At 46.9% G+C, this 24462-nt stretch overlaps 2 protein-coding genes across 4 annotated transcripts in view; both read right to left on the bottom strand.

Annotated features, from left to right (window-relative positions):
• The window catches only part of LRRK1 (leucine rich repeat kinase 1), a 123921-nt gene extending 115479 nt beyond the window's left edge, over positions 1-8442 (bottom strand). For 2 of the 3 annotated variants that reach the window (XM_029237377.1, XM_029237381.1), the window contains exons 1-2: positions 8313-8442; positions 3451-3701 (exon numbers count right to left, since the gene is read on the bottom strand). In XM_029237377.1, the coding sequence (XP_029093210.1) occupies positions 3451-3550 (100 nt within the window). In that variant the 5' untranslated portion in view covers positions 3551-3701; positions 8313-8442. The remainder of the gene's footprint in view (positions 1-3450; positions 3702-8312) is intronic. The other variant, XM_029237379.1, reaches the window with a different exon arrangement.
• Positions 8443-13328: 4886 nt separating this feature from the next.
• Positions 13329-24462, bottom strand: part of ALDH1A3 (aldehyde dehydrogenase 1 family member A3) — a 34311-nt gene continuing 23177 nt past the window's right edge. The window contains exons 10-13 of the mRNA XM_029239632.1: positions 21598-21762; positions 20047-20204; positions 19200-19274; positions 13329-13881 (exon numbers count right to left, since the gene is read on the bottom strand). Coding sequence (XP_029095465.1) covers positions 13809-13881; positions 19200-19274; positions 20047-20204; positions 21598-21762 — 471 coding nt within the window. The 3' untranslated portion in view covers positions 13329-13808. The remainder of the gene's footprint in view (positions 13882-19199; positions 19275-20046; positions 20205-21597; positions 21763-24462) is intronic.

Genomic DNA, 24462 nt, shown 5'->3' with positions numbered 1-24462 from the left:
CCCAGAAGTGTCTCCCCACCCCTTCTCACTCAGTGAAAGGAAACAGTCATAAACTGGCTGTGGGGTTCTAAACAAGACAGTGACAGAAGTACACATCACTCTAGGTTACAGGTAGTTAGTAGTGCTCCTTAATCCAGAGCCCAGGTAATGGATTCAGCATTCCCAGTACCCACACAGGTCCCCGTGGTGTCACTGTCTTCCCCTGGACCTGGCAGGAAAGCAGGGTGGGTCCTCTGCTGCCCTCATTCACTGCTCTCAGGTGAGCTGAACGGTAGCTGCAAGAGGCCAGGAGGGGCCTGATGTCGGGCTACTAAGCCATGTAAGCAGCCCGTTGCCAGCAGGAGGGGAGTGTTGTAGGGTTTCATCCCTGGGGGTCCTAGGGCAAGCCCTCCACATTCAGCTCCTTGGCTACCACCTATGGGACCTTTCAACTCTTGAAGAATGGGCATAAATTTGTATTTTCTTCATAATTTCCATAATGCTGAGCCATAGGACAGAATTTTACAATGTATTTCAGGTCACTTTTTTCTCATCTTCTTCAACTCTGTGTTTATGTGTTTTCTTCCGTGCACAAACACATCCCTGAGCATCAGGGTTCACAAGACACCACCTCCCCTGTCGGCACCTTCCAGCCCTAAGCAGTAGAACAGTACCAGTGGGGGCTGCACAATTCCCATAGGCTCTTCAAGCCTTGTGTGTGTCCTGAGGCTCAGCCAGAACAGGGAGGTGTGGAGTCCTGAGATTCCACTGGGGAAAGAGGCCCCTGAGGCAGAAAAGACCATTCTGAGCCTGCTCCCTCCCACCTGGTGATCACAGCTGTCAGGGAGAGGCAACTGGCTGTAGGAGTAGTGTAAAGTTCAGATCTAGACCTCAAAGGAGGAAAATGAGGGCTAGGAGTGTCAACACTTTGGCCTCTCGTGCACATGAACATTCCCTGGTCATTGTCCTACCTCAGGCCTGGAAGCAGGGCTGGTTCCAGGTCTGTCCAGGGTCCCTTGACCCAGGTCCCCAGGAACTGTAAGAGTCAGTGAGGATTCCTGGGCACCTTGAGGTCTCAGCCTTGCCTCTCTGTTGGTGGAACACTGGCACGACCTGGGAGCCTGTTAGAAATGCAAATTCTCGGTGCCCCCAGACTCACAGGATGAGAATCTGCATTTCACCAAGATCCCCAGGGGACTGGAGTATATACTGCAATTTGAGAAATGCTGCTCTAATTTGCTGGTCCAAATCATTTAGACCAGTTGATTCTCAACCCCAGCTGCACAGTAGGATCGTGGAGGTGGGGAGGCAAGAACTTTTAAAAACTACCCCCAGGATGCTGCTCCAGTGGAGCTGGGGGTGCCTGTGCACTGATAGCTTTAGGCACTGCCCAGTGTTTCTGGGGGCCAGGGTGGAGATCCACTGCTCTTTACCAGGACGAGGACGGGGCAGAGTCTCCTCTGGGGCTTTTTCAGATGACACAGCCACCCACCCAGTGAGCCCCAGAAGGACCCAGCATCCCTGCCCCCACCATCATTCCTCCGGATTGCTGAGGAGAGGCAGATGGGATACTGCAGCTGAGAGTGCCCTGGAAAGAGGTTCTACCCAAAATCAGGAACAGCACGTCACCTTGATCTCATGCTAATAAGACACGGCCTTCCTAACAAGCAACTGAAAAAAGGCATACATCCAGGGCTTCCCTGGTGGCGCAGCGGTTGAGAGTCCGCCTGCCGATGCAGGGGACACGGGTTCGTGCCCCGGTCCGGGAAGATCCCACATGCTGCAGAGTGGCTGGGCCCGTGAGCCATGGCCGCTGAGCCTGCGCGTCCGGAGCCTGCGCGTCCAGAGCCTGTGCTCCGCAACGGGAGAGGCCACAACAGTGAGAGGGCCACGTACCGCAAGTAAACCAAAAAACAAAAACAAACAAAAAAAGGCATACATCTGAAAAAACAAAAAGAAAACCTTTCAAAAAATGCAAGTCAAACACTCTGGGAACATTTAGTGCTGGACAATGTCAAGATGCAAATTCTTTTCTCATTTCATAATCTGACTTATGTGTAAAGAAGTCTTTCAGAAACATCACCTTAGTTAGACTTTGGGCATTTTCGATGGAGAAAAAACACTAAGTAACTGAGCAAAATGTCTACTGAGCCAGGTACAACACTGAATTGCTAACTCCACAGAGGTACAAACCCACAGGTCCTCTCAAATCCCACAGGATGACCTATACTTTGAGGACGACAGTCCAGGGCTAAGACACGGTTCAAAGGGCAGTTCTGCCCATTACAGGCTGTTGACTCTGACCAAGTTTCTACATCTCTCTTATTCTCATGTTCCTCAGTTATAAAATGGAGATAGAAGTACCATTTATAGGTTGTCGTGAGGATTAAATGAGGTTATTTCCTAAGACACCAAACCCAGTGCCCCATATGTACTAAGGGCTTAACAAATATTTATTGTTAACAATATCAATGATATCCTATTTGGGATAAAAGTGATGCAACTCTGGTGAACAATCCAGCAATATGTGTAAAGAGACCTAAAAACATTCAAATCTAATAGTCCTGCTTCTGTAAATCTATCTTAAGGAAATAATCTCAAAACCATGTATAAAAAGATGGACATGGAATGATTTTGGTCTGAGTCAGCAACTAGAAGCAACACAGGGCTTCCCTGGTGGCGCAGTGGTTGAGAGTCCGCCTGCCGATGCAGGGGACACGGGTTCGTGCCCCAGTCCAGGAAGATCCCACATGCTGCAGAGTGGCTGGGCCCGTGAGCCATGGCCGTTGAGCCTGCGCGTCCGGAGCCTGTGCTCCGCAACAGGAGAGGCCACAACAGTGAGAGGCTCGCGTACCGCAAAAACAAACAAACTAGAAGCAACACAAATGTCCCAAAACATCCAGTGGGAGAGTAAGAATTAGGTCAATCATTTTGCACAGCGCACCCAAATAAGATGATATTTCCCTGGATCCCACAAGCTAGGTGACTGACACAAAGTTAGGGGAAAAAAGTAGGATACTGAAGTATATACACTATAATAAGTAAATAAAGTTAAAACAAAGTCCCTGCAGCCCAGAGAAGCTGACTAGAAGACAACATACCTAGATATTAACTGTGTTTAGGGCAGTGGGACTCTGGGTGATTACTCTTTCTACTTCTTTTTTCAATTTTTCTTTAATAAACGTATTATTTGTATAGTGAGAACACAAAACCAAATCCCCATTAAAAAAAATCTTTTTAACAAGCATGAAATGATGCCCTGATTCTTAGGATCCACATAAATCTTAAGTCCACATAAATTTTGCCCCATGGCTCCTTCAACGTTTAGAATTTAAGTGAGAATCCCATGATATATTTTATATTGAAAAACCATACAATTCATCAAATAATTGGCAATTTATATCCTTTGGTTGAGAACCCATTGTTCGTACGTAGAACATGCAAAGCAGGCTTGGCCAGCCCTGCCCTTACCGCTGTTATGGGTCTCCATGGCGTGTCCTGGACACACGGCTGACCCTTCTGGCCCCACACACCAGTACATGCTGGGTGGTCGCCGAGACATTCCAACCATCAAGCCTCGAGGTGGCCGCTCTCCCCAGTCAGTTCCCGCAGTGGTCACAGCAGCCGCGGCTCCCTGAGGGGTGGACTAAGTCATGGCTTATAGTCCAGGGTGGACCAAGTCACAGACACAGCGTCATGGCTGAGTGGAAAGCTGTCTCGTCCTAGTGGCGAAAAAACATCAAGTCAGAAAGCTTTTCTTAACTGTCAAGTCACTTCCTGCACCCAAGCACATACTTATTTATAAGGTCACGTAAATACGCATTGGTGCTCCCCCTCCCCCTTTTTGCAACACTTCTCTTAACATTCCATCTATCCAGTCACACCCGGTCAGATGGTGGCAATGAAAAGACAGAGCACCCCCACCCCACCTCACAGCTGGGCTCCAATCTGCCCAGCTTCTCCAATCTGCCTGAGAAGAGTCCGGATACTCCAAACAACTGTAGAACACCTACTGGTAAAGGGCTCAATCACTGCTCCATCTACACATATTCATAGTCACCGGCACGGTGACACCAAGACAACCAAATGAGGCTCCTTCCTTGCACGGCTCATGCTCCAGTTGGGGTGGGGCAGACACACACATACACAAAACAAGGCTTCCCTTTGCCCAGGACAGACTCTCCCGGAAGCCCAGAGGTGGGCACGTAATGACAAAGAGGTAATCACGCAGCAATCTCAAAGAGAAGGGTCTGGAAGGCACTGGTACCGGTTATGAACCCAAGTCAGTTTGAGCCCTGGGAGATAACAGAAAGGGGCTTCCTACATTCTACCTGCCCCCACCACCCCAGGGGATCTTTGGCAATGTCTGGAGGCATTTTTGGGCGTCACCTCTGGGGGTGGGGGTGCTTAAAGGCATTTAGCAGGTAGCAGCCAGGAACACTGTTGAACATCCTACAGCACACAGGACAGCCGCTCACAGCCGAGAATTATCCAGAGAAACTCTGAGTTAGATTAAGACACATCTCCTAAGACTAAGGAGACTGTGATGAGGCAAGTCACTGCTCTCACATGCTGGGCTCCCACTGACCTTGGGTCCCTGACACAAGGACACAGGCTGCTATGCTGATCAAATGACCAGAAGCACCTTGAGGGTGAGATCCAGGCTCAACTTGGCAGGGCCCGGGGTGAAACGCACAATGGGAAGGGATGACCATATGAAATGCATGTGTCTCTCCCAGCATTCATGTGGAGTCTATAGTACAGACATAAAAAGTATGGTGTAATTAGCAGCTGTTCTCTGAGATAGACAACTGTGAATTAGAGGGTGATAGTGCAGTCCAAAAAGAAAATTAAGGTCATGTAAATGATGCCTAAGACAACATCATCTATTAAAAACAGACATGCAACCAGGCAACTTTTCCCAGTTGCTGTGAGATTTCCAGCAAGGTCAAGTTTCTGCAGATACTTTCTACAATAGGACTGGAGGTGGTTCTTACTTGCAATAATAGTGGGAGGACTGGGAAGCCAGCAGGGTCTCCCACCTGCCCTCTGATTAACAAGCTCAGAAGGGGACTTCCCTGGTGGTCCAGTGGTTAAGACTCCCCATTTCCAATGCAGGGGGCATGGGTTCAATTCCTGGTTGGGGAACTAAGACCCCACATGCTACACAGAAAAAAAACCCCAAAAAACACAAGCTCAGAAAATCAATGCTGGAGGGCAGACCCACTGTCTCCCCAGTGAGCAGGTTCTAGAAGGTACCCTGAACAGGGTGGGCACTGAGTAAGCTTCGGAACAAGGCTGTGAGAGCACCGGAACATTCTCATCTTAGAGCCTGGAAATCAGGCCCCTGGCCCAGGTGGTCTGTACTCTTATAGGCAAGGGGAGGTGGGGCTGGGAAAGCCCTGAACCAGAGGTCTTGCCCTTTGTGAGCCCGCACCTTTCCGAACTAAAGAGCAAAAGGTTTAGAGAAACCACACTTGGGAAAATCCATGTTTGAAGTTTGGGAGCCTGAAAAGTCCAAGAAGGAAGGAAGGAATGATCAATCTGGACACTATTTAGGAGACAATCAAAGCTTTGTAAATTGCAAAACCTGGAAAATCAACTTGAGAGGGGACAGGGAGAAGTAGCAAAACAGAATCTCCATTTTAAAATAAAGGCTCCAAATCACACAGCAACATTCAGAAACGAAGGCGCACAGTTGTTATATGCTTTCAAATGCCTCTCAATATCAGCTACAAATTATACCCAACAACACCTAAAAAATCCAAATGCTAGTAGATGTTCCTTCTGAAAACAGAAGTGTCTTACCATATATGTTTTTAAGTTAAAAAAAAAATCTTAAGAATATTTTAGGCCAACCTTCACCCAGCCATTTTGTTCCCCTTTTCATTTTCAGTTTCCTTTTGAAAATCATTTTACCAATGGAGGATTTTGCCACTGGAACAGTTTTTCAGTTATAATTTGTATTTTGGCTTAGACTCTAAGGTAGAAGTTTTAAGATGAAGTAACTCAAGTTTTGCTCAATCTTTGCCCTCTAAAGGATCTTTGCTTCTTCCTGCTTCTTTTGGGTTCCGATCAATGCAACAAATAATGGTTGCAAGTTACATGTTTTCTTTACATTATAGTATATATATCCTAAAGAGGGTTTCAGGAAGTGTCCTGCAATAGTAATTATTTTAAATAATTTTTAAAACCTCACCATTGATGGGAAAGAAAAAAAGGAACCTGATATTCCTTCTACAAATGTTTTTATTGGGACCTTTCCATGGGGAGTGAGCTTCATGAGTTCACGAAACTTACAGCTGGTGGGGAGGACACAGTTAAGTAAGTAAACTTTCTGACATGGAAGAAACATCCTGAACCTGCTCAGTTGTCTTTTCAGGAGGCTTGGAAAGGGCTGCCACTGCCAAAGAGCTGGAAGACACTTGCAAATGAAATGTGTTAGAAATGTTCTTATCATCCAGCTCTTTTTTGAAAAGACTGGTCGAGCTGGTTGGCGCATGGTCTTTGCACTATTGGCATCCCTTGACCAATATTGGTTTGCCTACAAAACGTGTTTAATGCATTTGTGGACATCAAAATATTACAGAGCTACAAACCGGAGAAATGTGTAGTTCTCAATCCCAGATGAGAACAGAAGCCCTTCATGAGTCTAAAGCCACAAATAAGTTAAGGCTGTCCATTCACCACTCAGTCTCTATACCTGCATGCATTTGGTGCCTCCTGGACAACTCTGGGAGTAAAGATGAAACAGTGAGCAAGGTAGGCACACAGGAAGAGTCTCTGACACCTGGAGTGCCAGTAGAGACTTCCAGGTAAGTTAAAGGAGTAATTAAACAGATAAGGTAGGAACACAGACAGTGGCAACCCAGAGGACATAGAGAGAGGGATGTGAGAGTGAGGCTGGGTTTGGCGAGGGTGGCTGGCTGGCTGGGTGGGGCAATGGCCAGGTGGTCTGAGATGGCAGAGGCCAGATCAATTGGGGGATATGCAGGGAAGGAGTTCTTCTGGATTTCATGCCAAGCACAAGAAGAAGCTATTGAAGGGTTCCAAGCAGAGGACAGACACTCTCTAATTTACCTTTTTTCAAAAAATAAATTACTCTGGCTGCCAAACAGAGAATGGGGGGGGGTGGGGGACGGGAAGTACTGCAATTGTACAGGAAAGAGAAGCTAGTACCTTGCACTAGGCAGGGTGGTGAGAAGGAAGGGAATGGATCTGGACATATGTGAGAAGTAGACCCAACAGGGCTTGCTAACAACTGAATTCAAGGGACGAGGGAATGGGATGGAAGACAACTCCCACGTTTTTTATCTGAGCATCTGCGTTTACTACGGGCCACTCCCTGAGGTGTGGAAGCCTGGGGGAGGGAGAGGTTTGGCAGATCCCCAAACCTCCTGTAGGGACACATTAGGTGTGAGGTTTGTACGTTTTTAACTTAATTTTTTATTCTTCCAGGACATAAACAAAGATAAGTCAGACCACAAAAGGAGTTGAATGTTAAACATTTTTCAAAATCTTGTATATTCTAGTTGCCCCTTTAATGCCCGAGGAATTTGAATACAATGGGAGTGAGTAGCAAACTCTCAAAACAGTGCATTTGGTGAGAGGCTCGCTAAAAACAAAACTGCACGCTCCTGTTTTTATACTTCTCTGATCCTTGCAGGGGGATGTGCTTGTGGGAGAAAAACTTCACGGCCTCAGAACGTGAAGGAGCAGGGTGGACCGACCGCAGAGATCCCTATACTCCGCCGTTACCATCTCCCTCCGACCCCAGCCTTCCCCCACCCCCGACCGCGCTCATCTGCGCCCCCGCCTTGGAAGGTCGGCCGCAGAGACCACCAAGGAGATGGCGGGTTTTATCCGGACCCTCGGGCGAGAAGCGTGCACCGGACTTTCCGAAGAGGGCGAAGGCGCTCGGCCGTCTTGCATTGCCAGGCCGTGCCGGCAGACAGCTTCCCGGGCAGTGCCTCTCCGACACCCACACACTCAGACTCACACTCCCGTACACACGCGCGCTCGCACGGCCCGCTCCAACTTGAAGCAAGGGGTTTTCTCCCAAGGTGGAGGAAATGTGTAGACGTCCTGGTGTATTTTCCTTTTGTTGCTTGGTGTCTGCTCCCCCCCGCCCCGGTGCCGTCCCGCGAGGCCTCGGGTTCCCCGCCTGGGCCCACACACCCGGCACCCCGCGAGCGCGGCGGGAGGCGGCGGGGCCGTGAGCCCGGGATCGCCCCGCGCCCCGGGCCTGGACTGCAGGGCCCAGGGCTCCATGCGGGGTCGCGCAGCAGGAGGCGGCGGGTCCACGACGGGGCGCGGGCCGGGTCAGCACTTACCTGAGGCGACTGCGGGCAGGGCCGCGGGCGCCTGGGACGCGGGGCTGCGCGCGGACCGGGAGGACAGCGGCGGATCGGGGCCGGGCAGCCCCTCTGCCCTCCGCCCCTGCGCCTCGGGCCGCGCGCCGGGGCCGGGCCGGGCCAGACGCACTTCCTCAATCCTGAGGAGGGCGGGCGGCGGGCGGCGGGCGGCGCGAAGAGCGAGCGGGGCGAGGGTCAGCCGCTGAGAGGCCTCCCCACAATGGGCACGAGGAGTCCCTGCGGCCGCCAGCCTCAGTTTCCCTCACCGTAAACCCCGGGTGATCACACTCACTGCTCCCGCCCGGGTGACCACAGGGCCCGCGGGAGACCTTCTAGCGCGAGGTCTCCTCCAAGTTTGGGTACCCTGCTCTCCACGCGGGGCAGGAGCAGCGGTGAGATTGGTTGGTTTTCGGCTCAACCCCGCTTTCCCTGGCCCTCTGTTCCGCTCAGCAGCAAGATTCGCTGATGAACTTCTGACTAGTATATGTGGGTCGTAGATTCTGGCAGTAAATATTAAAAAGACGGGAATTTTCATTTGTGTACACCTCTTTATAGAGCAGACTAGAAATATGTAATTTTAAAGCTTTAATAGTTTGCAAACTATTCCAGTTTGGTGGAAGGTGGAACCTTTAATTATGGATATATACAAAGATGTCACTGGTGAATCATTTTAAATTGTCTGGGTTTTTTTTGGTGGGTGGTGTGGTAGACAAACATGAGGGAGTGTAGGCAATTTATTATGTTTCAACCTAATATAAGTATGTTACCACGATTGAGGCCATTATCCAAACGCAGATCATAAAGATGCACGTCCATGCTTGCAGGCAGGCATCGGATTCGGCTCCACGTGCCCACCGGGGAGAGAGAAACCTGCTTGGAAAAAAGCGGATGGTTCTGCACCCTGGCAGGACCCGCACCCCAGGCTCCTCCTATGTAATGTTATGACTGGAACATTCTCAAGGAACAGAGACAAATTGCCACCACTGCTATTTCACAAAAGCCGGGCAGCTGCAGCCCCACCCCCACCCCCACCTCCACCTATGACCTTGCAGATAATCCAGGCAGTGACCACTTGGACAAGCTCCTTGGGCCCCTGTTTGCCGAGGGGGCCATGGGGCAGCTTAGCTTTGCTCCCTAGAGGCTGCCCCTCCAGCTCTCCTAGACCAGACGCCCTTCCAAAAGTGTGGGTGCAGTTTTGCAATCCTGCCCTCACCACTGCGGTTCTAATTCCAGTATGCAAAAGGAGGCAGTATGATTGCTACCGAAAAGTCCCTAATAAATTGCAGGGCGTGGCGTCCACGGTTCTGGGTGAGCCCGGCGATGGCGGTGAGGCGCCCCCTGCAAGGCGCGCGGCTCTGCCATCTAGCGATACCGTGAGGAAGCGCACGCCCAGTGCGCTGACCAGGGAGCTGACATAGCCCACGGGGATGGGGGCAATTCAATTTCCCTCTTATTTTATTTATTTATTTAAACATCTTTATTGGAGTATAATTGCTTTACAATGATGTGTTAGTTTCTGCTTTATAACAGTGAATCAGCTGTACATATACATATATCCCCATATCTCCTCTCTCTTGCGCCTCCCTCCCACCCTCCCTATCCCACCCCTCTAGGTGGTCACAAAGCACCGAGCTGATCTCCCTGTGCTATGCGGCTGCTTTCCACTAGCTATCTATTTTACATTTGGTAGTATATATAAGTCCATGGCACTCTCTCATTTCATCCGTGCTTACCCGTCCCCTCCCCGTGTCCTCAAGTCCATTCCTACATCTGCGTCTTTATTCCTGTCCTGCCCCTAGGTTCTTCAGAACCATTTTTTTCCCCTTAGATTCCATATATATGTGTTAGCATACGGTGTTTGTTTTTCTCCTTCTGACTTACTTCACAGTGTATGACAGACTCTAGGTCCATCCACCTCACTACAAATCACTCAATTTTGTTTCTTTTTATGGCTGAGTAATATTCCATTGTATATATGTGCCACATCTTCTTTATCCATTCATCTGTTGATGGACACTTAGGTTGCTTCCATGTCCTGGCTATTGTAAATAGTGCTGCAATGAACATTGTGGTACATGACTCTTTTTGAATTATGGTTTTCTCAGGGCAATTTCCTTTTTTTTTTTTCGTATGCGGGCCTCTCACTGCTGTGGCCTCTCCCGTTGTGGAGCACAGGCTCCGGATGTGCAGGCTCAGCAGCCATGGCTCACAGGCCCAGCAGCTCCGTGGCATGTGGGATCTTCCCAGACTGGGGCATGAAACCGTGTCCCCTGCATCAGACTCTCAACCACTGCGCCACCAGGGAAGCCCCAATTCCCCTTTTAAATGAGCTTGGGAATCGGCTTGGAAATGTCTCCACTGCAGAAAATAGCCAGGACACTTGTCACATGGGTGGCCTGTTTTGAGCTGGTTGTATCCCAGCATTTAACTCTATCCATTGGCATGTGTTACAGGTTTGCATGAGGTGACTGCTACAGGTCAGTTAAGATTTCTTTCTGCTTCTTGACCCCTGCTGACCAGCATCTCATGTTGGATTGACTCCTCCTAAGGTGGGGTCAGTTGGAAGCTACCTCCCTGACCTGCCCTTTCTGCTTTCTGAAGGTGTAGTGATTGACTGACCCCTCAGTTCTTCTAGTCACCTCCCTTCATCTGGGTATTCTGTTTCCTCAGACATTTCTCCTTGGACACTTAAAAAATGTCCCTAATTATCCACCTTCAAGCTCAAGTCAACCACATGCTAGGAGCAAGAACATTAAAAGGGCTTGGTCCACCATCAGGAGAAGCTAGGGCATTCCAAAGGGTCCACTTTTAGAGAATGTGCCAACCTACTGTGCCCCACCCCGACAGGCACACAAGGGCAGGCGTGTACACACACACATGTACACACACCACAGCCAGTATATGTCCTCAGAATGGTTACCTTCATGGTAAAACTTCATGGTAAACCAAATGAAGGTAATGCCATTTTCCTTGAATTTTCTGCTCACATTTTGATTGGGAAATGGGAGGTTTCTAAATGCATTAAAGCATACACAAGTGCATATATTAAAAGGGATCTGATCCAAGCCTCCCTTAAATTTTCTCTGAAAGGGTGGAGCTTTACCTCTACATGGCCAAAATGATATGGACTCTCAACACGACAGGCATGGTTGAACTTGGTGGACCTAACCAAGTACAGGAATATTCTCGATCCAACTTCAGTGTCAGCATATGACTTGGTGATTGAGGCTTACTGGTTTGAAGCCTTAGAAACTTTAGGTAAGTTAAACCCAGACACCGAGATCCTCGTGGAAAAAAGTGGCAAAAATGGATGCTTGTGCACACAGTTGCAGGATACAGTGTCTTCCCTAAATCCCCGTGCAATCTTCCCCACCATTTCCCACACTCACATCTCCTCATCACTTTATGATAAAAAGGGACTGAGTCAGCTCAGATGACAGCTTCAACTTCACCAACTAAGATGCAGAGCCTCTGAGGCCAAGCTTGCTGCCTGGTCCACCCCCAAAACCATAGAAGTGAGTTTCACATTCAAGCTAAGAGTGCGACTTGATGGATTGAGCAAATGTAATTTTGTCCTTAAGTGATTGATACCACTTTATTACAAGCCATTTTGTACCAAAGTTCTAAGAAAAAGGTCAGCCTCAGAATGAAAAGGGGTCTGATCTTTAAATGAAAAAACATAATTTTCTCAAATATCTGATTTTATTTTGTAGTTGTTGCATTGTTGAACACAATCTGCAGTTAGGGTCAGAATTCCCAGGCCAGTAGATTTTTTAAACCATACCACAGGAGTAAACCTTAACAGAAGTGAAATCTAATACTATATAGATAAATACAGTATATTACAGAAGGTTAAATACATCACCTCTGTTTACTTACAACTATAAAAAGATACATTATACCAATTATAAATAATGTAGCATTTCATATTAAAGGCATTATTGTACAATGAAAGAATAAGAACCCTCTAATGTATTATTATCAAGGTTAGTGTTTATAGTTACTTGAGATAAAATCCTGAAAATTCAGTGTATGAAGTCAAATCCTGATTTAACACGTGACTGGTAGTCTAAGTGATGTGTTAACTGATTGAGAGAAGGTGAATTGCATAGTGCATATTTCCAACAAGAATGATAACCTCACTTCACCTAAGACTTTCTCTATACATACACTGGTTTTGACACTGGCCTCCATTTTATTACTGCCGCCCCAATTTAATTCTCAAACATAACTTAATTCTCAAACATAAGCACCGTTAGAAAAGTACTAGTTAGTAAAAGTATCTGAATAACACAATTTCAGTTTGGTTTTGTGTTTTTAAAGCTATATGGGAACACTTTCAGTTTTCCAAGTTAAAACTTGGAATTGCACATCCTTTGGATACACAAAGAGGAAAAGAAAAATTCACAACCTGTTATTGCTTGTGCTCAGGCCACTGCAGTAGCAGACCCAGTTCCTCCATGAAGTCCAGATGTTATTTCTTAATCAATCACTAATTAATATCAAAGTAGGACTTTGAAAAGCCAGGGCTGTATTATAACAGCAGTCTTTTCAGTTGTGTACGTCTTACTAAAGTGTTGATACCCCAACTGGAGAAAAGGAAAACTACATAGGCAAGTGGTAGAAATGCATAATTGGGAAAAGCAAATTATGGCTCTAATTTGTAAAATGTGGGACTTAATGATCCTAGGATTTGCTATACTGTTGTAGTGTTAGAGCACTGGGTCTTTAGCAGCGATGGTGACACTAGCGACATTTCCTGCCTAAGAAAGTGCCTTGGTTAAGGTAGACAATGACATAGCATTAGATAAGCTCTTTGGGCTGTTGATTTGGTCACATTCCAAAGGCAGTATTGGTTTTAAGCTGAGTCCCATTGTCAATGTCAAGATACAGTCCTTGAAGACCATTCACATCCAAGGCCTTCAGGACCCTTCCATGGTACGTGCCTCCCCAAGGCTCCCCACATCTGATACTCCCAGCCTTGTTTTTAACTTCTTTTTAAACTTACTGCTATTCCTTCCCACTGAATGGTAGGAGGGGCTTGTTCTGTGGGCAGGTAACCCTGAGGAACCCGCAGGTACAGAGCCCTGTTTGCAGAACACGCAGGGATTTTGTTTTTCCAAATTCTTACTGGAGTCAGAGTCAACAAAGCATTTTTAAGCTACTGCTCGATACTTCAAATACCACTTCCTGTTGACAACACCCTGAGCCTCCTTACTGTCCCCGGGATCTGGTGGAAAGTGGAAAACAGAAATGGCCACTAGTCCCATCCCCAAGCAGGACTACAATTTCACACACAACATTTTGGTCAATGAAACAGGAGTGTGAGAGGAAAATAGAAATCGTTCAAATCCAGTAGATTTAAAGTCTCCAGAAGAAAGCACCCCAGGAAGGTCAGAATGTAGGTTTCTCTTCAGCAAGTTAGATCTGCCACATTCAGCTGTCAGATGTTTGAGGAAGGAGCCTGCCTTTCCTTCAGGGGTCCTTGTCGTCGAGTTTGATGGTGACAGTTTTCACTTCTGTGTATTCAGCCAGCGCATATTCACCTCTGTGATCACAGAAAAGAGGGAGATATAACATGGGCAGGCACTTAGCCATTCTGTGTGAACCGAGTTCTAATGCTTCACAGGCTAGTACTCTGTTGGGCAGTCTGGAGTCTGTGCAAAGGCCAGAATGTGAGGACTTAATAGAGTCTAAGGACTGTAAGACCATTAGTAAGTTTAAGTACCTGGAAATGTAACTGAAGGTTAAATGTCAAGTTTTGTGTGTGTGTGATGCTTCTGAAATATTCAGAAGGACTAAGGGTTTGCCTTCAAAGGATGAAGGGGATTTAAAACAAAGTGGTAAATCCCTGGGTGGAGCTGCTTGGAGACAGAAGAGGCAGAGGCCCGAAGCTACTGACCGGGTATGTGGCCAGAGCATCCATGTTGGGCAGGGACATAGAGGACCTGGAGCTGGGGACCAGCTGTAAGAAGAGTGAGGCCAGTATGGAGCGGCAAGGGGCGCGGATGTTAGCAGAGTGGACATGAGGAAGTCCGCAGCCTTTGAGTCCGTGTTTCTGGTATACATCCTTTCCTTAAGTCTTGCAGAGCCCAGTGACCCATCTCAGGCATCATGAGTCATCCTTAGGGCAGATCCCCTTCCCAGAACCAAGAGGTGGCTTTGGATCGATTTAAAAGCCTCTACAAGACTTGCTCTGCCATTATGTAAATAAGAATGTGCACCTGTTTAGGAAAAGAGGTGGCCATGGAGGCTCTGTAGCTAGAAACACTCGAGACAGAATCCCATCTCATCCCTTAGACCAGAGCTTCTCAAAGTGTGGCCCCCAGACCAGCAGCACCAGCCTCACCTCAGAACTTGCTCGAAATGCAGAGACTCAGGTCCCCCAGACCTACTGTGGTAAGCAGAATAATGCCCCCCTCAAGGCGTTCACATCCTAATTCTCTGAACCTTTGAAAATATTAGGTTATATGACAAAGGGGAATTAGGGTTGCAGATGGAATTAAAATTGCTAATTAGCTGACTCATGTCAGATTTTTATCCTTCAGAACCGTGAGATAATACATTAATGTTGTTTAAGCCACTAATTTTGTGGTTATTTATTGTAGCAGCAATAGGAAATTAATACATCTACTGAACCTAGGGGCGGGGCCCAGAAATCTGTGCCTTAACAGCCAGGGGATTCACAAGCTATGGGATTCTGAGGTAGCTCAAGCTGGATAACTACTGGCTATGCAGTTAAGGCAAGTTTTTTTGCCTTCCCTGAGCCTCAATATCATCATCTGTAGAATTGGAATACCATCACCTCCCTATAGTTATAATGATTAGAGTTGATTCAAATAGAGCAAATTTACCTACTATGTGCTAGGTAAAAAGTAAATGGTAGAAAGTAATATTATTATTTTATTGTTAATATGTCATTGAGTTCTTTGGTAGTGTCCTAAAACGAAGTTCAAGAATGATACATGACAATGGGTGAATTATTTTGTAATTTTTTCTAAACATAACAAAATATAAAAGCCATATACAGAATGCTAAATTCAACTTTTGCAGAGCAGAAAACTCCATAAAAAAACCCAAAGGCAAATTATAAACTAGAAAAAAATTACATTTACAACACTGTGTGAGAAACAGAGTGCTGTTTTCCTTAATACACAAAAAGCTCTTACGAACCAATTTAAAAAAACAAATGGAAAAATCAACAAAAGACATGAATAGTCAGTTTGCAGAAGAAAAATAAAGATTACCAATAAGTGTTAATAAGGTGCTCAACCCCTTACAATTAAAGGAATGCAAACCAAGAGTGGGAGCCCATTTTTCATGTGCTGGGTTACCCAATTTTGGGAATTTATTCTGAGAACAATTCCCCACAAGTGCATAAAGATTTATGCGCAAGGAAGAACATCAGCATGGTCTGTAGCAGCAAAACCCCTTGGAAATAACTCAAAAGTCCATCATAGGAGACCACCAATAAAAAGAAGGTTAGGATATCCAAAACCCATTCTTAAGAGCAAAAAGTATTTTCCTCCCAAGTCATTTGAAAACAGAAAAAAAATACATGTTTACATCCATTGTATGTATAGAAAATGTACAATAACCTTTAAAAATGAGCACATCGTATTGTACTGTAAAAATTCAACGCAGTTAATGATTTCTCAACTGCATAAAGAAAGAAAAGCAAACCAAGTGATAAAATCATGCTGAATTAGCACATAACTAGTAAGTCCAATATGAAATCACTCCTGTAAGATTAAGTGCATGAATCACCTCATTCTTTTTATTCCTGCAGTCACTGCCCTAGTTCAAGTTCTTGTCATTCTTATTTGACCCCCTGTGGCCCTTCCTAAATGGTTTCTCACCCAGTTGTGACCACCTTGGCGCTCACTCATCCATAAGCTCAGCCTTTCTTCCATTGGACCTCACCAGAATGTTGGGGGCATTGGCACTGCTGTTTATAGAGTTCACTGCTGTGTGCTCAGAGCCTAGCATGTGCCTGGGGCATCAAAGGTGCTCAGTAAATATATGCCAGTGAACAAATGAACAAGTGAACAAAATGAATAAAATGGATGATGGGACAGTGGTTACCTCTAACAAATGGGATTGAGGGTCAGGGGAGGGAGACCTTGACTTCCCACATGTCTCTACAGTGTGCATTTTTTTTGTTACTATATTGCAAAGCAAAACAAAGAACTAAGAAAAGTGTCCAGGAGGAAGAGAAATTGCAGGCTTCATCCCAAGACCTGTACAGGGAGAGATCCCAGAGGGGCCCGTGGGTGGGCGGCAGATAGCCAGCCCCACCCAGGTGGCCGGGGATGGGGAAAACCATGGAATCCACCGCATAGTGCTCCAGCATAAAAAAGGGGAACTCATTGCAACGTGAAGACATTAATTAGAGACAACTGAAAACGGAAATTGGTTTTCAAGCCAGTTTCCAGTCTCCTTGTGGATTATGTTAAAGTACTTTATCAAAAGCTTTGGGAAAATATATGCCAAGGGTCGAAAAAACAGACATCCACAAAAGTCCCAATTTTGGCTAACCGGCAGGATGACACACGGACTGAGTGCAGCGGATACTCCCCTGCCCTGTTCTGCAGCGGGCAGGCAGTGCCACCAGGGATGGGGAGGGAGACACAGGTGAGAAAAGCAGTAATAGTGGGTGTGAGTCAGTTGCCTAGAAGTCAGGTGGGCCCCACACACCCTTCCTGCATCCAAGGACATCTGCTTTGGGGACTGAAGTTCTTGCTGTGGGAGGAGGCTGTGCCTGGCCTCTGTGAGGAAGGCCTTGTGGGGTTCTGGGTCCCACAGCTGTCACAACCTGACTGGTTGAAGCAGCAGAGCGAGGAGACAAATGACTCTGTGTACCCTGGCTGGCTTCATCCCAGGTGGCTCACAGAGGTGACCCCTACTGAGCAAGGCCCTGTGGTGTGGTGGGTTTAAGAGTTCAATCCCAACTCTGTCACTTACTGGTAGTGTGACCTGGGTAAGGCACAGGACCTCTCTGGGCATCCCTGAGTTTCCTCATCCAAAAACAGGGGTAGCAGTAGTACCTACCTGCAGTAGACTGAACATGTGTGTCCCCCTGAAATTCAAATGTTGAAGCCCTAATCCTTAATGTGAAGAAATTAGGAGGTGAGGCCTCTAGGAGGTGATTAGGTCAAGAGGGTGGAGCCCTCATGAATGAGATTAGTGTCCTTATAAAGGAGACCCCAGAGAACACTTTCCTCCCTTCCACTCCATGGGGACACAGAGAGAACACGGCTGCCTGTGAACCAGGAAGATAGGGTCCTCAACAGACACCTGGATATTGAACCTCCAGAAGTGGAGAAATAAATGTTTGTTGTTTAAGCCACCAGTCTACTGTATTCTGTCCCAGCAGCCTGAGTGGACTCAGATTATCCCAGGGACTGTTGTAAGGATGGCATGCCTTAACATGTGCAAGGCTCTCAGATAGAGGTCGGCAGAGTCCGTGCTCAGCAAATGTCAGCTGTGGCCAGTGCTATTGGTGGGCCCTAGAGGTGATGCAGGTAATCCCAGCCAAGGTCTCATGTCCCTGGTGGACAGGTGAGTGTGAAGAGGTAATGAACAGAGGCTCACAGAACACAACACAAACAAGCCATTCAACAGAGGGAACAAGGATTCTGTAAAGGGTCTTCATGGCCAAGAATTTACTGAGGTTCTGGAAGGGCAAACCAATTTTAGGAATTAGGGGGACACAAATGGACACACTCTACTCAGATGTTCAGATGGCTCTGCTGTATTGCCATGAGTCAGGATGAATGAGAAAGAAGGACTGAGAAGGGGGAAGGGCCCCCAATTCCCTGGAGACTGGTCAAGAGCATTTGCTCAGGGATGGAAGCCAGCCCCGTTCATTCCTTCATACATCTTGATTAAGAATCTGGAAGGGTAGCTGCCCAAAGGCCCCACTAAGGCCCAAGCCAAGGGGAAGCATTTGAGTGCTCCTACTGGAAGATGTACAAATAAGTACGAAGTGATGCATCTGTATATAAATAATACAAACTGTTTAAATAAGAGGAAGAGCTCGGAGTCCTTTGAGATGTTCCAGGAATGACCCTGTGTGTTGTCACAGATGGTTTCCCTGGGAAGATTGATCCTACAAGCTATTTGTCCACAAAGGCTAATAAAACCCCAACGACCACCAAGAAAGATGTGGGAGAGAAGGCAGCATCTGGCTGGAAACCACAGCGTGCCCACCCCCAGAACACTCCATCTAGCTCTAGGCCTGGGCCTTTTATCTTGGGCCAGACACAGAAGATCCATCCATTAGTCTAGGTCTATGGAGCACAGCCTCCCAAAGGGCAAGACAGAAGGGCACCATGAAGGAGTGTGCGGTGGGTTTGACAGAGGCTCGGAGGCCCAGCATGTTGCAGTATCCCTCTGAAAAGGCACTGAGGAGGAGCCAGAGTCACCCACGCTCTGTCCTTGGGAACTTGCTTGTGGGCAGAAGGGCCACAGCCTGACCTGGGAGAGAGCCCATCCTCCCTGCTGAGGGCCAGGGTTTGAGTGAGTAATGACATCCTGCGTCTGGTGGAAAGTGCACTTCCCAGCTCTGCCCTGTCCTGCAGTGAGCCTAGGTCAAGTACCTACTGAACATCTCCACATGGGATGGGTGCTAGGGAGGACACATATGCTGAGGCTGGGGGTCGGTCCTGGGGTGGCGTGAGGATGAGGGTAGGGAAGGGCAGGAAGGGGAGAGAAGATGGGGGACACGGCACAGCCCAGGGGGAAAGCACAGCACAGGGGAGAGCTCAGTGGACTGGAGGGTGGGCCACCATTCGCCATACACTGCAGATCTAGTGTATCTTTTATCGGCCCTGCTGACAGGTATGGAGTGACAGAAACACTTACAGTTCTCTGCCATTCCCCGACATTTTAAAGCCACCAAATGGAGCCTGTGCGTAGATGGCATTGTAGCAGTTGATCCTGGAGAGAGAATAAAGAGAAGTTCAGGGTCACCAGGAGAGGACCCAGCTGGACCTCAGGTGTTGCAGCTACTAGGCACTTGGTGTAGAGCGTCACCTAAAGGAGACTTTTTGTCAAGGTTTTAATCATGAAAACAGTGTTTTTGATCTCTGCCTTCTTGCTCTTACCACCAGAAACTAAAATTTGAATATTCTGAAGTATAAAGCTTCTCACTGGGATAGAAAGGGAATGACAAAGGGAGAAAAAGGGAGAGGAAAATTATGGCGAAGGCAATAAGAATTAGCTCTGAAATGAGACAGGCCCTGACCTCAAAGTTCTCCTGCTTCTTGGCCTCCAATTCATATTTATCTTCTAATATTAACTTTAAAATGGGGATAGTGTAATCAGAATTATTGGTGAAACAGGAACTTTCATCCACACTTTGCACAAGAGCACGTGCTGCTCTTAGAATTAGAATAAAAAATAAGGGGTGGCCCAACACGGTGGTCAAGAGCATGGGCATCAGAGCTGGACAGTTGGTCCTGAGCTCTGCTCTGCCACATACTAGCTGTGTGACCCTGGGCAAGTCACACAGTCTCTCTGTCTCTTGATTTCCTCATCTGTAAAATGGGGGCGATAACAGTACCCCTCTCAGAAGGTGGTCATGAGGATGGAGCAAAGTGCTTAGACAGTGCTTGGCGCATAATGTACGACTAAAAGCTCTTTGTTAACAGAAGGGTAAGGAAGCCAGCTGGCCAGCAGCTCAGGGGGGCCGAGCACATGCTCTACTCACCAGACCGTTCCAGACTCTAATGCGGAAGCCAGCTTCAGTGCTTTGTCGAGGTTTTTTGTGAACACAGCTGCTGTTAGTCCGTATTCAAGGCTATTTGCTCTTTTTATCACTTCTTCGATATTTTTGAACTTCAGTATTGGCTGCACCGGTCCAAAAATCTATGATTAATTGGAAGAATGGCAGTGAGAAGCTGCTGGAATGAAGCATGTATGCCCTGAGCAGGCACTTCCTTCGTTTATGCTTTTTTCAAACACCCACAGTGCTCACACGCACGAAGAGGATAACTGAAGGAGAGAATCCAAACATCTTTTTAGCTGTGTGATGGTTGAAATCCCAAGGGAAAGACTGAATTAAACAAAAATAAAAAATAACAACCAAAATAATACGTTGGGTCGAAGCTCTCTCAATGTGGTCAGGGCTTCTAGAAGCCCCAGCTTCAAGTTTTGGAGAAGCCCCTGCATGCTGGGATGCACTGAAGACAAAACCTTGGAAGTCATTCTTGGAAAGTTATTGTGAAGGGTGTTTGCAGGCACAGACTGCAGGCCCTGGTCTCTTGGTGCTGCATTTTCTATCAATGAAGATGACCTAAAATGTTTCCCTAATAACTCCCAGGGGAGGGAGTGAGGCAGTGCTCCTCACCATCTACAACATAGCAAAGGAAAGGAAAGAGCTACAGGCTGAATATTTAAAGGTGATTTTGAAAGGAGCTTGTAACTGATTCAATGTTCAGCACCATAGCCCAGCAGGACAGGGTCAGCCTGCTGAAATACCTGCCCTGGTTCCCACGGAGCTTGTCATAGAGAGGTTTAAAGAGCTGAGTCTCATGCCATCAGGGTACAGTTAGTAACACATAAAAATCTCAAGGAGAAAGTGTATAAAAGGCTCGAACCGGGAAGACTTCGGCAGTGATTCACTCTTTCATGTGCCCCAAAAGGCCACATTCCGGGGTCCAAGCACCTGGGACTCAGGTGGGAACCAGTTGTAACTAGCTTAACAGTGGCACTGAAAGACACAGTTAGAATTACGCTCTTATTGGGGGCCATCTTAATTTCCACCATTTCTAAGGATGCCCATGATGGAAAACTTCAAAGAGACTTCTAGCCAGGACATGTTTTTGGAATGAACACTTGTCATTTAAGTTCGGTCTGGGGGAACTGAAGGCAGCTTTGGGCCCTGAATCCATGGCTTGATTCCTGACAAAATGCACAGGTTGCAATAGCCCTCCACCCTAGGCTAACCTGAGGACATGTTAGAAGACAGAAGAGGGATTGTTGTTCCCTGGAGACGATGAGCAATGCGTGGAACTGGGGGCTAGGACAAACTCTACACAGGGCTCAGGGGTCCCAGGAGCAGGACGGCTTCCCAAAGGACCCCTAAGGAGAGGGAAAAGGCCACAGGAAAAAGGAAAACAGTCCCTTCACAGAGATTTCTGGGATCCCTGGTCCCTGGAGAAGACTCAGGTTTGAAAGGCCCAGCCCCCTTCCCCACCCCCCTGGGCCCCAGCTCAGCACAGGGCCCCACGGGACATGGTTTTTCCTGCAGCCCCAGTACCTCCTCTTTGGCGATCCGCATGGTGTCGGTAACTTCTGAGAAGACAGTGGGTTTGATGAAGAGCCCCCTGTCTTCCATGGCCGAGCCCCCATATTCCAGCTTGGCTCCCTCCTTCTTTCCGCTCTCAATCAGATCGAGGATTTTGTTGAACTGCTTCTGGTCAATCTGTAAAACAGTGAGAGGTAAGCCCGGCTTCCTTCTGGGAGGTGACTACCAACTTATGTGTCCAACGGCCTCCTATGTGATCACTGTCCTACCCATCATGTTTTGGCCAAGAAAAAATTCATGGACCAGATGTTCCCTGTATGCAAATATTCCTCCGATGCACAAATCTGGGCTCTTTGGAGCAGGGGAGAGATGGGCTTTTCTCATCCTCTCCAGGTGTAGGTTTATTCATACACCCTCCATGCTGTTAAGCAAATCTGTGGGTGAAAGAAGATCTGAAGTAGTCAAATTCTTTGTTCTAACTCTTGCATCCTTCTAGGGTTGCCAGATTTAGCAAATAAAACCACAGGATGCCCAATTAAATTTGAATTCCTAAAAAGCAATGAATGATTTTTAAAGTATAAGCATACCCCAAACAATACTTGGGAAACACTTACACTAAAAATGTATTCACTGTTTATTTGAACAGGGTGCCATGTATTCTAACTGGCCACCCTGTACCCTGCTCCTAGGGCACCAACAGTTATTGGAATTCTCCATCCAGAGTGCAGAGAAGTGAGAAGTAGATCTGACCACCTTACTCATCACCCCTGGACACAGAGTAGAGGCTCAAGGTGAGGTAGAGGGGCTGCTCCTGGTTGATGGGGAGCCAGCTCATCAGAAGGGCTCCTTGTTTAGGGGTCTCCTGGGCTGGGGTATACCCTGTACCACCAGCCTAACACCCAGCTTGTGGATGTTGTATTCGACCGGCTGGCAAAGGCACCTCTCTGGGAGACTCAAGGGGGGAAGTGCTCTTCCCACCGAAAATGATCCCTCTTCCCAAATCCGTGGGAACCCTGTTCTTGACCCTGACCCTGTTGCAAATCCCCTCCCTCTGGCTGGGAGAGACAGAGCTTTGTTAGATAGGTTTGCTGTAGCTGTGACTTTCAGATAAAAAAGTGGTTTAATTTAAGCAAATTTGAATAAAAATATAAGCAAACCCAATGGTGCATTTGGATGACTGTCTGTCCCTGAGGAGTAGGCTGGCTTTCTTGGAAGGGGTGGGCACAAACCATGCAAGCCCCTTGACCAGTCATCTTATGAAACGTGGATCCAGTGTTAAAACACCAAGTTGGATCCATACCTAACACTTTGTACCAGGATAGATTCCAGGTAGAGCAAAGACTTAATCACGAAAGATGAAGTCATAAAAAGTTTTCAAATTCTCTCATGTGGGAGAATGCCTCCATAAGTTTGGAGTGCTGATGGCCTTTCTATGGCTTGAAATCCAGAAGCCAAAAGAAAAGATTAATAAATTTGAGTACGTAAAAAAAAAAGAAGGCAAAAACAGCATAAGCAAAGTCAAAGGGCAAAACAACAAACTGGAAAATATTGACAAGTCATATCATAGAAATAGTGCTAGTATGTAAAGAATTCTCTCTAGTATGTAAAGAATTCTTAGAATTGACAAAAAAATGATCAGCAGTACAAGAGAAAAATATGCAAAGCACTTGCACAGTTGATAGAAAAGGAAATATAAATGGCCTTTAAACATGATAAGATGTTCTACCTTACTCATTATAAGAGATATATGTACATTAAAAACAAATGAGATATCATTTTTAACTATCAGATGGGCAAAACTCCATACATATTCTGTTAGTAAGGCTGATACAAGGTTGGCAGGAACGTAAGTTGGTTCATGTTTTTGGAAGGTAATTTGGCAATGCTTGTAGAAATCATAAATGTGCTCTCACTCAGCAGTCCCACTTGGGCAATCCGTCCTGTGGATTTCCTTGTGTATGTGTGGAATGACATACTCTGTGGCACCGTGCGTGACCGCACACACCCACATACTCATCAGTACGTGTTACTTGAATTCTGTTGGATTCATACAGTGAAAGTCTATGTACATATAAAAAAGAACAAGGCAGGTTCCCATGGTTTGGTATGATATGGAAAGCTCTTCAAGTTTCTTGTTAGGGGACAAAAATCAAGGTGCAAAACAGTACTATGTATAGATATTTTGAGTAAAAACAAGGGAAACCAGAATTCATATTACATTCTTGTATACATACTCAATTTTGCTTGTATATACAGAAATTCTGGAGAATTTTCTTCTAAGAACTAAGAACACAGGATATCCATGGACGGAAGTGTAAAAACCATGCCTATGAAGGAAGCTTTTTCACTACTGACCTTTATATGTCTTTTGGGTTTTGAGCATGTGTAAGTACTGCCACCTAAAAAGTAACTCAAACTGCAGCATATCTCATAATATCTCAAGGTTCCCTCAACTTCTCTCTGGAAAGTCTTAACCAAGTCTTGGGTTAAAAGTGCCAGGATTGCTCTCTCCTCCTCCTTGGAGACCAAGAGGCTTGTGGGGCTTCATCAAACTACAGACCCTCAGCGGCCACTGACCATGTTCTGCCTCCAAGACTGTCTGTTCTGAAGCCAGCGGAGGGCCCCATGGAAACTCTACCGTCCAGACTCAACTCTTCCTGGCAAGTCCGTGTGAATGTGTTGTTTAAATCTAATAATCCTCCATGAATGTCAGCTGGTGCCTCACAGTGCGAGAGAAGAACCTGCTGGGAAGTGAAGGCTGCACCAGGGCACAGCACCAAAGATGGAGAAACAGGGTCCTGCGGACGGCCAAGGCTGTGAGTGGCTCTGCCGGAGAGGAGAGGACAGAGAGGATGCAGGACCCCGCCCCCCACCAGG

Source organism: Monodon monoceros, unplaced genomic scaffold, assembly GCF_005190385.1.
Source record: "Monodon monoceros isolate NGI ecotype Baffin Bay Population unplaced genomic scaffold, NGI_Narwhal_1 Super_Scaffold_21, whole genome shotgun sequence".
Lineage (NCBI taxonomy): Eukaryota > Metazoa > Chordata > Mammalia > Artiodactyla > Monodontidae > Monodon > Monodon monoceros.
The sequence above is the reverse complement of the archived record's forward strand: the minus strand, read 5'-3'. Positions and strand labels throughout refer to the sequence as shown.